The sequence below is a fragment of the Brassica oleracea genome, chromosome C6 (assembly GCF_000695525.1).
Source record: "Brassica oleracea var. oleracea cultivar TO1000 chromosome C6, BOL, whole genome shotgun sequence".
NCBI classification, from domain to species: domain Eukaryota; kingdom Viridiplantae; phylum Streptophyta; class Magnoliopsida; order Brassicales; family Brassicaceae; genus Brassica; species Brassica oleracea.
The window spans coordinates 10,966,271-10,978,561 of record NC_027753.1 but is presented as its reverse complement, the minus strand read 5'-3'; the positions used below and the strand labels follow the sequence as shown (position 1 = coordinate 10,978,561).

Genomic DNA, 12,291 nt, shown 5'->3' with positions numbered 1-12,291 from the left:
TTTTCATGATTTCCGCATATATTTGGTCACTTGCCGTTGGCTCTCGCAGAGATCCGGGACCTCTGGGAAATTAGGGTTTTCCTGGTTTCCTAATTTAAACGTAAATCAACAGTGCGAATTTCGGTTTCCACATTATTTGAGAGAGTAATTCACTCCTTAGGTAATTTGAGTGATATCAAACTTGGCGCCGTTGCCATGGACTCTTTCTTATTACCATTAGATTAAGTTTAGAATTCAGTCTAGATTTTGTTACTAAATTTGCTAAAAGTTTTATCTCTTTTCCTGCTGATACAGGAACTTAAAGATGAAAGATATGGATTTCGGCCGGATATCGATCGACGAAACGACAAAAACATCGAGCGACAAGTCGACGGAAAAATCGATCGACGCCGCACATCAAACATCGATCGACGACACCCCGCCGGAAGCAGGTAAGTTTTCTCTTACCTATAATGCTAATGAGGGAGTAGTTTAGGAGAACCTAAATGTCAACTAAGCAATGCAATTAACTCAATCATGAATGAACAGGGGACTGCAATCCCTGTTAAAATTAATTCGATTTCAAAAAGAGATCATGAAATAAAATTGCTTCTGCAACACTACTTAAACCCTGGGATGTCATATTCCAATAGGTCTGCCATTAAACTACTAAAAGTTGATACCAAGAAATCCGGGGTCAGCCTCGAATACTTATTCTTGGTACGTCAAAACCCTTTCCGTGGAACCGTCCCAGAGCACCCACACGATCACATCGAATACCTAGAAGATATGATGGATGACGAGTACAATCGCTGTAAACTCTATCCATTCTCCTTAGAAGGCGACGCCAGAAAATGGCTAGACCAACTACCAACGGGTTCTTTGACCTGCTGGAAGGAGATAAGGAATACTTTCATTAATAAATTCTTCGATGAGACGCTCTACCGGGATGTAAGAAAGAAAATCTCCACATTCCATCAATGTCCACGGGAATCATTCAGAAACGCATGGGAGAGATTCAAGAGCTACCAACTTGAATGTCCCCACCATGGTTATTCAGAACCACAACTCATTAATACCTTTTACGGAGGTATTAACTTGCACTACCAAATCGCGCTTGGCACAGCCAGTGAAGGGAGTTTCAGTACCAGGAACCCTAAAGAGGCAAAGCGTTTGATCAATAACGTAGCTACAGGTAGATCCTAAATGATGGACGTAGAGCGAGGAAGGAGAATTGACTCAATGGATGGGCCACCTTTAACCAAAATCAAAGAATTTCTAGATTCGCTTCATTCTGCTCTAGAGAAACAAAACCAATTTGGGATTTACCAAATTGATGATGATACCCTTTCTGAATTAGAACAACAAGTAGATTTCGTAGATATCCCAACCTTGAAAGATAGGTCCCCTATCCCTAACCCCGATAGCTTTACCCAAAATTACGATGCTACTGTTGGATCACGCTGAGGCAGAGCGAAATTTAGATTAAACCAAGCTTTCACGGGAAATCGCAGAATGGCCACTGATCTGAATGGAAAGATAAACATAATCTACAGTGAGCTAATGACGAAGTTCTACACTTTAAGTGAACACTTTAAGAGACTGATCGGTCAAGTCGCGGAAAACGCGACCGCCATCAAAAGGGAGACATGACGTCTTCCTGGGCGGACTGACGCAAATCCGAAACGTCACGTTAATGCTGTGTTACTAAGGAGCAGAAAACGCCTCACCCCGAGCACAATAGAGATCAACAACGCACAAAAACATGCTGAAGTTGAGAAAACCGACATAAATAGGTCACGACCAATAATCCTCGATAGCCCCAGTCCCGAATCAGAAACACCTCGAGAGATAGAGCGGTCCAATACTGAGGAAGCAGCCATCGACCTCAAGGAGGAAGAAGAGTTGGAAGAAGATGTAGGAATCAATCGACAAAAAGGAATCCACGTAGATCGACCCACTATGTTAAATATCGATCGACAAGCTAGGAACAATGTCGGTCGACGCCCAACTCCTGCTGAACCAGCCGTAGAGAGAGTGTATAGGAATCTACCACCCTTCCCTCCTAAAAAGACTCAGACTAAGCGAGAATTAGGTAAGACGATCTGCAAGAAAGCATTCGATAAAATCACGTTGGAGATGCCATTGAGTGATGCCATAAAAGTTTCATCATCAATAAAGAAATATGTAAAGGACATAGTATCCAACAGCTTTCCAGCTGTTGAACACAAAGTCATGATGGTTTCAGAGGAAGTAAGTGCAATAATCCAAAGCGAAACCCCGGTCAAGAGACCTCATCCGGGCAGTTTTGTTCTAGATTGCAATATACGAAATAAAAGTTTTCCTTGATCCCTCTGTGATTTAGGTTCCAGCGTAAACCTCATTCCGCACTCTGTCGCGATATCCCTGGGATACGACGAGTTCAAGCCTACCAAAATAACTTTGGTTCTTGCCGATAAATCCGTTAAATTACCCGAGGGAGTACTTGACGACATGCCAATAAAGATTAACGACTGTCACGTACCAGCGGATTTCGTTGTGATGAAATACCAGAATGAACCGAAAGATCCCCTCATTTTGGGTAGACCATTTCTAGCTACAGCTGGTGTGATCATCGATGTCAAGGAAGGTAGGATATGTCTAATCATTGGAAACATGGAAAAGCTGATCAAATGACCCTTAATCGATAAACAAACTTCCTACATGGACTATATCTCTGAGTTGGCTGACAAATCTTTCATAGACCTGTGCTCAGATGATCCCCTGGAAAAGGTACTCATGTCCAGTGAAGAAGAAACAATTAGTGTTGACAGCAGAGCTGACGAATACACACGATTGATGGACGCAAGTATGGAAGTAGCGAATGTTGATGACATAGAGGATGACATTACGGAAATAAACGTCGATCGATATTTGGAAAAAGCTGTCGATCGACAACCATCTCCCTTAGAAGATTGGGATCCTGAAAAAGCACCAAAGATTGAGTTAAAGCAACTATCCGCTAGACTCAAATATGCTTTTCTCTATAAAAATTCCTACCCCGTATTTGTGAACGCCAACCTGACCAATGGAGAACTTGCGTTGTTAATAAACAAACTGCAAAAATATAGGAAAGCGCTCGAATACTCTCTCAAGGATATTCCTTGTATTTCTCCAGACCTGTGCATGCACCGGATTCACCAAGAAGACGATTCAAAATCGCCAGTGGAGCACCAAAGGCGACTAAACCCAAACTTGAATGAAGTTGTAAAAAAGGAAATAATCAAACTTCTAGATGTTGGGGTCATTTACCCGATTTCGGATAGCAACTGGGTTAGCCCTGTGCATGTCGTACCAAAAAAGGGCGGAATCACTGGTGAAGAATGATAAAAACGAGCTCATACCTACGTAAACTGTCACCGGACATCGGATGTGCATCGACTATAGGAAGTTGAACGCTGCCACAACGAAAGATCATTTCCCTTTACCCTTCATTTATCAAATGTTGGAAAGATTGGCAAATCACCAATATTATTGTTTTCTTGACGGTTACTCCGGATTTTTCCAAATCCTTATACATCCTGACGATCAAGAAAAGACCACTTTTACATGTCCTTACGGAACATTTGCATACCGCAGAATGCCTTTCGGTCTTTGTAATGCTCCTGCCACCTTCCAACACTGCATGATGTCAATCTTCACATATATGATAGAGGATTTCATGGAAGTTTTTATGGACGATTTTTCTGTGTATGGATCCAGTTTCAAAAACTGTCTCGATAACATATGTAAAGTCTTGGCAAGATGTGAAGAAAAGAACCTCATTCTGAATTGGAAAAAAATCCACTTTACGGTTAACGATGGGATCGTCCTAGGACATTGCTGCTGGCATAGAAGTAGATCAGGCCTAGATTTCGGTAATGACCGGCTTGCCTGCACCCACGAAAGTAAAAGACGTGAGATGTTTTCTCGGGCACGCTGGATTTTACAGGAGGTTCATACAAGATTTTAGCAAAATCGCTCGACCTCTCACTTCCCTCCTCTGTAAAGAAGTTAAATTCGACTTCACACCAGAATGCGTAAATTCTTTTGAGGAAATAAAGAAAGCCTTGATAACTGCCCCCATTGTACAAGCACCTGACTGGAATCTTCCTTTCGAAATCATGTGCGATACGAGCTATTTCGCTGTAGGAGCAGTTTTAAGCCAAAGGAAATACAAAAAGCTACATGTAGTTTACTACGTCAGTCGAACACTTGACGAGGCGCAAAGGAATTACGCAACAACAGAAAAAGAACTACTTGCTGTAGTTTATGCATTTGAAAAGTTCCACCAATACCTGGTCGGCTCGCGAGTCATCATCCATACTAACCACGCTGCGATTAAATATTTAATGCAAAAGAAAGATGTGAAACCACGACTCCTGCGATGGATCCTTCCTTCTTCTTCAAGAATTCAACATAGAGATTAAAGATAAAAGAGGAGTAGAAAACGGAGTTGCAAATCATCTTTTCCGGATACGAATAGAAGCTGACGTTCCTATCGATGACTTCTTACCAACGGAAAACGTTTACTAAACAGATTCATTCGTCGGAAATGTATGTTTCACTTCTGAAGAACTGTCGATCGACGACAATGATGCTATGTCGATTGACGACATAGATACTATGTCGATCGACACTCCAGATGATCTAAACAAAAAATAAATCCCAAAACCCTCACCTTCGATATAAAAGTAAACGTCGCATACAACGAGTTGCACCCAGACCCGTAGATGAAAGTCTGCATCGGGAAGTTCACGCAGTCGAAAAAGGTTCAAGGAGCAGACCTTGGTACGCTGATATAGTGAACTATCTAGCTACTGACATAGAACCCGAAGAGCTGAGAGGGTATAAAAGGAATAAGTTTTAAAGAGAAGTTAGGAGATATCACTGGGACGAACCATATCTCTACAAGCACTGCTCTGACGGGATGTATAGGCGCTGCATCGCCGAAACTGAAACACCCGATATTTTATTCCAATGCCATGGATCTGACTATGCTGGACATTTTTCAACCTTTAAAACGGTATCAAAAATTCTTCAAGCAGGATTCTGGTGGCCGACTATGTTTCGCGATGCTCATGCGTTCATAGCACAATGCGACATATGTCAACGGAGAGGAAAAATCAGTAAAAGACATGAAATGGAACATAAATCTATTCTAGAAGTAGAAGTATTTGACTGTTGGAGGATAGATTTCATGGGTCCTTTGCCCTCCTCCTACGGGAATAAATACATCCTGGTCGCTGTTGATTTTGTGTCATAATGGGTCGAAGCAGTAGCTTCCCCAACGAACGACGCATCTGTAGTTATTAAGCTTTTCAAAAGCATTATCTTCCCGAGATTTGGAATTCCCCTAATAGTCATAAGTGAAGGTGGATCCCATTTCATTAACAAAATTTTTGAAGGACTACTCCGGAAGAACGAAGTGCATCATAGAGTTGCTACACCCTACCACCCACAGACAAGCTGGCAGTTAGAAGTCTCAAATCGACATATCAAAGAAATCTTAGAAAAGACCGTAGGATGAAAAGACAGTAGGAACATTTAGAAAAGATTGGTCTAGAAAATTGGACAATGCACTCTGGGCTTACCGGACTGCTTTCAAGACTCCCTTAGGAACCACCCCATTTCACCTGCTTTATTGAAAATCATGTCACTTACCGGTTGAGCTGGAACACAAAGCAGGCTGGGCTATTAAATTATTAAATTTCGACATCAAACCAGCAGCCGAAAGGAGGCTCATACAGCTTAACGAGCTGGATGAAATAAGACATTTAGCCTACAAGAGTTCAAAGATATACAAAAAAAAAACGAAAGCATATCATGATAAAAAGATCATCTCCAGACACTTCGAACCAAATGATCAAGTGCTGCTGTATAACTCTCGGCTAACATTAATTCCCGGAAAAATCTGATCTCGTTGGTCAGGTCTTTTTACTGTTGTGAACATCAATCCTTATGGCGCTATTACGCTTATAAATAATAAAGGAGCCGAATTCACGGTAAATGGCCAACGAGTAAAACACTATTGCGCTAAACCGCCAATTTGCGGGCCTATACACTTAGACCCCCCTCCCGATAATTAAATCGAATATCGAGTCAAGCTAAAGACTTAAAATAAACGATGAATGAGAGGCAACCCATTTCTAGTCTTTAGATATTAAAAATTTAGTTTGAATTTCAAAAAAAAAAACCTTCGGAAAACATAATGTCTGTCGATCGACGAAGACCCCTCTTCATCGATCGACATTAAATGAACAGACACGGGCTCATATTAAGTTGACACTTAAGTCGACATTCACACAAACCCGAAAACCCTACGAAAACTCTCCCATTTCTGTTCTCTCTCGTTTTTCAGCCAAATCAAAAGATTCTTTCGCTCAATCCACTCAATTTTCAACCCCCTATCCGCTTTGATCACTTAACTCACGCATCATCATGGTATGAACGCGAAATTCTATATCGATCGATTTGTGCTAAAGGAGTGATAGAATAGGGAATACTGATCGATTTAACCGATTATATATGCCATGCAAATCGAATTGCATCAACGGGTTTCTGAAGGTTCCCGCGAAGGGGAAATCGATCGATGATACACAACTTTCATCGATCGACTGTCACACCGAATATCGATCGACATAGACCTGTTACCGTCGATCGATATTGCACCAAACCATCGAACCGAACTGAATTTATATTTTCGTTTATGGTTTTTGGATGCAGATGTATGAAAGGAGGACGAAACGAAGGTTCGACGTAGGCGGCAGTAGCACAGCTCACCACCACCACCGGTTCGAGACCAGGACCCTTGGCCATGCGAGCGCGAAGACGAACCCATACCGTTGTTTGACCACTTCGATGACACACGCAAACAGCGAAGAGCTCAAAATGCTGAAACTGCGCAATATCAGACTCGTGGGACTACTATGACAGCATATTTTACAATGAGTGGCTGAAGGTCTCCATCGGGCCGACGCGGTTCGTCGATCCAGACGTGATCCTATCGTTGGGCATCAAACCAGACCTCGAGGACTTGTTCGAAGAGCTGGGTATGGGGAACATGGCCACTAACCCACATGTTCTCTACCCGGGGCTGGTCCGTCAGTTCATGGCCACGGTGAATGTCTACTATGCCAACGAGAGGGCAAAGAGAGCTAACGAGGGTTTCTTGACCTTCTTCATTCGCGGCATCCGCTACAGAGTCCCTCTCTCGACTCTCTGCACTATCTATGGGTTCCAGAACGAGCTTCAGCATGTCGTCGTACTCATCTTCGCAGGGAGATCGACATTTTGGGGGCACATAGCCACCAGCTTCTTCGACTCCGGCTCGACTCTTCAGACAGACATCCGTCACCCAACTCTGCGCTACTTCATGAAGGTCCTTGCCAACAATCTGTTGTGCAAGATGGAACCTAATAAGTTTCGGGTGCAGGAGCTCACATTGGTCTTTTACGCAGTGAGGAGTTTGGTTCACATGGAGAACATCGAGGAGCCCGCAGACGACAAGTGGCCCAACCTTGGAGCCGTATTTGCTAGACAACTTGTCAAGCTCAAGATGAAGCCGTTCCAGTCAAAGGAAAAGAAGAAAGAGACGGTCGGGAGTTTACTTACACCAATCTTTATACACTACGGAGTCCCGCTAGATGACGCTAAGATGGACGATCACATCGTCTACATGGATGCAGCGCACCTCACGAGCGCACAGTGGCTCAAGGACGACCGTGACTGGTGCTTCAGGGATGAGGACGGCACACACTTGGTGAGGCTGCCACTTCGTACACTCACAGACTTTAACCATGGCCTTAGCCGCATCCAGTTCCCCCTGACCCGTGCCTCCTCCGAGCCCCAGCGACCATGCCGCGACGCTACACGGTCCAGCGACCTGGAGGACTGATGGAGAACGGAAGCTATTAATCGTCAAGATCAAGGGTTTGATCGAGAAGATAGTAACGTGTTCCCGAAGGTATCTTCGAAAACGATAGAAAAGATGATGCGAATACTCTTTGCAGTGTTCGTTAGAACTCTTAGGGTCGCGAATATTCTTCGCAGTGCTCGAAAGCTCTTAAAACCAAATCAATAACTTTATTAATCAAATCGTGCCTTACAAGTTCAATCGAGCTGTCCTTATATAATAACTAAAAGATCCTAAAGCCTAAAGGACTTAACTTAATTGTAAAAGGAAAACCTAATAAAAAAAGGCAATACAAAAAAAAGAATGGAAAGCCCAAAGTCGGTTACTTGTGATCAGCGATGATCACGGATTATGCTGCATCAGGTCCCTCTGGGTGAGGAGGATTCGACCACGAATCCGGATCATGATTATCCCCATGAAAGGGAAAGATATGCTTTACATTGAACACATCGGACGTTCGCAAATGGGAAGGAAGACGCACTCGGTATGCATTGTTACTAATACGCGCCAGGACCTCAACTGGTCCGATCTTCCGAGACTTGAGTTTGTTATATTCGCCGGCAGGAAGGCAATCCTTTGTAAGAACGACCCACACAAGTTCTCCTGGCTCGAAAATCAACTCCCTGCGCTTCTTATCAGCATCCTTCTTATACTTGGCCGTAGAAGTAGTCAAATTCTCGCGGGCGAGCTTATGAATACCCTGCAATTCAGAAACAAAGTCGACGGCCCCACCATGGAGACGAGTTCGATCAGGCAGAGTCGTGAGATCCAAAGCACACCGTGGAACAATGCCATACACGACATGGAAAGGACTGTAACCCAAACTCCTATTGACGGTGTGTTTATGAGCGAATTCAGCTTGAGCAAGTTTGACATCCCAACTCTTAATATTATCGCCCACCAAACAACGAAGGAGATTATCGAGAGAACGATTGGTCACCTCTGTTTGGCCGTCGGATTGTGGGTGATAGGCGGTGCTCATATCCAAACGAGTCCCCATAAGGTTCCAAAGAGAACGCCAAAAATGACTTAAGAACCGAGTAACTCGATCGGAAACTATAGATTCAGGCAAACCGTGCAACTTATAAATCTCTCGGAAGAAGAGTACAACAATATTCACGGCGTCTAACGTCTTCTTGCAAGGCACAAAATGTGCCATCTTGGAAAATCTGTCGACGACGACAAAAATAGAATCGTTCCCCTTCGGTGTACGAGGGAGACCAAGGACAAAGTCCATACTTACGTCCGTCCAAGGTTGTGTGGGAATAGGCAAAGGCATATATAAGCCAGCATTATGCGCCTTTCCCTTCGAAAGCTGGCAAACACGGTAGCGAGCAACAAACCATTCGACGTCTCGACATAAAGAAGGCCAAAAATACGAAGACGTCACGAGATGAAGAGTCCTATCACGTCCCACATGACCCTCATTATGCAATTCTTGGATAATCTGGAGACGGAGACTGCACTCCGGTATTCATAGGCGTAATCTTCGGAACAAAAATCCATCTTGCAAACTGTAATCGTCGGAGATACCTGCTGTAGCGTCACGAATGAAGCAGCCAAAGAACGTATCTTTTGGGTACAAATTGGCCAGAGCCGAAAAACCCGTGACAGAAGTATGCATAACCGTAGGCACACTATGACGACGACTTAAAGCATTTGCAACACGGTTAGTCTTGCCCGACTGATTTCGAATAGAAAACGTGAATTGCTGCAGATAAGCGATCCAGGAGGGGTGGCGCGAAGAGACCTTGGCCTGGCTATCAAGATGCCGTAACGCGTCATGATCGGTAAAAAGAACGAACTCCTGATGTACTAGGTAATGACGCCAATGTTTAATGGCTTGAACGATAGCATAAAATTCCATGTCATAAGTACTATAACGAGACCTAGCACCAGCCAACTTCTCGCTGTAATAAGCAATTGGTCGACCCCGTTGGCTGAGCACCGCACCAATGCCAAGTTTTGATGCGTCACAATGGAGCTCAAAGGTCTCGGAGAAGTCAGGTTAAATGAGAATGGGAGCCGTAGTTAGCTTCGTCTTGATCAACTCGAACGCTGTAGTAGCTTCTGACGTCCAATGGAATCGTCCCTCCTTCGTACAAGTAGTAATGGTAGCCATAATAGTGCTAAAGTGGCTCACAAACTGACGGTAAAACGAAGCCAAACCATGGAAGCTGTGAATCTCCGTTACGGTCGTAGGAACCGGCCAAGAGCGAACGACTTCCACCTTGGACTGTTCCATGGCAAGGCCTTGTCCCGAAACCACATAGTCGAGAAACAAAACCTCAGGAACACCAAACTCGCACTTGTGTTTAGCTGCAAAAAGTTGATCCCGACGGAGAACGGTGAGAACATCACGAATGTGAGATAAGTGATCGGCCATGGACGAGCTGAAGATAAGGATATCGTCAAAATAGACGATGACGAACTTCCCAATGAAAGGTCGAAGAGCTTGATTCATAATACGCATGAATGTACTTGGTGCATTAGACAAACCGAAAGGCATAACAAGCCACTCAAATAGTCCTTCGCGTGTTTTAAAAGTCGTTTTCCATTCATCTCCAGGTTTGATCCGAATCTGATGGTAACCACTTTTAAGATCAATCTTCGAAAATATGGAAGCCTTGCCGATTTGGTCCAAGAGGTCATCGAGGCGTGGAATCGGAAAGCGGTACCGAACTGTAATTTTATTGATGGCCCTGCTGCCAACGCACATACGCCAAGTCCCATCTTTCTTGGGGATAAGCAGAGCAGGAACGGCACATAGAGACAAACTCTCCTGAATATGTCCCTTGCTTAACAAGTCTTCTACCTGTCTGCGAAGTTCCTCACGTTCATCTGGGTTCATTCTGTAATGAGGACGGTTCGGCAGTGTTGCGCCGGGGACAAGATCAATTTGGTGTTGAATATCTCGTAATGGAGGCAACGATGTAGGTAAGTCTGCTGGGAAGACATCTTGAAACTTGGTAAGGACGGAAGCGATATCATCGTGTATAGGCGTGGAAAGGAGAGGGATTGGTGATGTCGTGGCTAAGGCAAACGCCATTCCTTCTTCATGGAGTTCTGATTTGAGTGCCTCAGATCAATGACGCCGTTTTTTCTGGTGACGCTTGGGCCGGAGTGGTGGGGATAAGAGGGGTTTTAGTAGGGAGCGAATCCTTTGATGGCGGAAGCAGGATTTTGTGGGAATCCCACGTGAACTCATAGGTGTTATCCTCCCCGTAATGTATGATCTTGCAGTCATATTCCCATGGTCTTCCGAGCAATAAGTGGCTTATGTCCATTGGCTCAATATCGCTAGTAAATACGATCTTTGTAGTATGGACTAATTGAGAATGAGATGAGGGCACGCTGTGTTACACGTAGATTGACACTTTCGTTTAGCCACCCAAGAGTATACGGCGCTGGGTGTTTTTCACGTGTGATACCAAGCTTGTCCACTGCTTCCTCGGAAATAACATTTTTGCTATTGCCGGAGTCGATGACAAAAGTGCATACGCGATTGTTGATGGTACATGTTGACCGAAAGATATTCGTGCGAAGCCACTTGTCGTCATGACGTTGAGGAGTGAAACACGTGCGACGAAGCACTAGTAGTTGGCCACTATCCCCACACGTCGGAAGGATTGCCTCGTCGTCTAGCTCTTCCTCTGCTTGTGAATTATACACATCGTGATTGTTAGTTGAATCATCAATGATCAGTCCCCGTCGTGATGCATGAGGGCAAGCTGTCTGACGGTGCCCCTGTTCTCCACATGTGTAACAGCGCAAAGCATTAGGTCGAGTTGAACGTCGTCGTTGTTGTTCTTTCGGCGTTGCTGGTTTGGTCGTTGAATTGGTGGCATCAGTGGAATCCTTTGCTGACGAAGATGGTAAGTTGCTTCCCGAAGAATCTGGGCTACGAGCTCGATTAGATGGGGACGTCCAATTCCATGGATGTGACTGTTGTTCCAACGAGGCAGCGCGGCGATGAGCTTCACCTACTGTCGATGGATCGAACTGAGCCATAGCTGTCTGTAGTTGCGAGCGCAAGCCTCCTATGAAGCGAGAGACGAGTTGAATCTGACTGTCGTGTATCTCGTTGCGAGTTAACAACAATGCAAATTCTTCTGCGTATTCATCAACGCTACGTGAACCTTGAAGAAGGTTCTGTAACCTGGTGTACATGGTGCGTTCTTAGTTATGTGGGAGGAAGGTTTGATGCAGATGTTTGATCAGTTTTGCCCATGAGTTTATAGGTTCTTTACCCGTACGAGACTGTGTTGTTTTTAATTGCTTCCACCATGTAGCCGCATGACCACGGAATCGGATAACCACGAGAGGAACACGACAATTAGGTGGGACTTGCTTGAACTCTATGATTTCCTCGACTGATA

At 44.3% G+C, this 12,291-nt stretch overlaps 1 protein-coding gene across 1 annotated transcript; it reads right to left on the bottom strand.

The window, feature by feature from the left end:
* Positions 1 to 11,212: 11,212 nt before the first annotated feature.
* On the bottom strand, positions 11,213 to 12,082 carry LOC106297471. Its single transcript, XM_013733706.1, has one exon. The coding sequence runs from the start codon at positions 12,080 to 12,082 to the stop codon at positions 11,213 to 11,215; it is 870 nt and encodes a 289-aa protein (XP_013589160.1).
* Between the last annotated feature and the right edge of the window lie 209 nt (positions 12,083 to 12,291).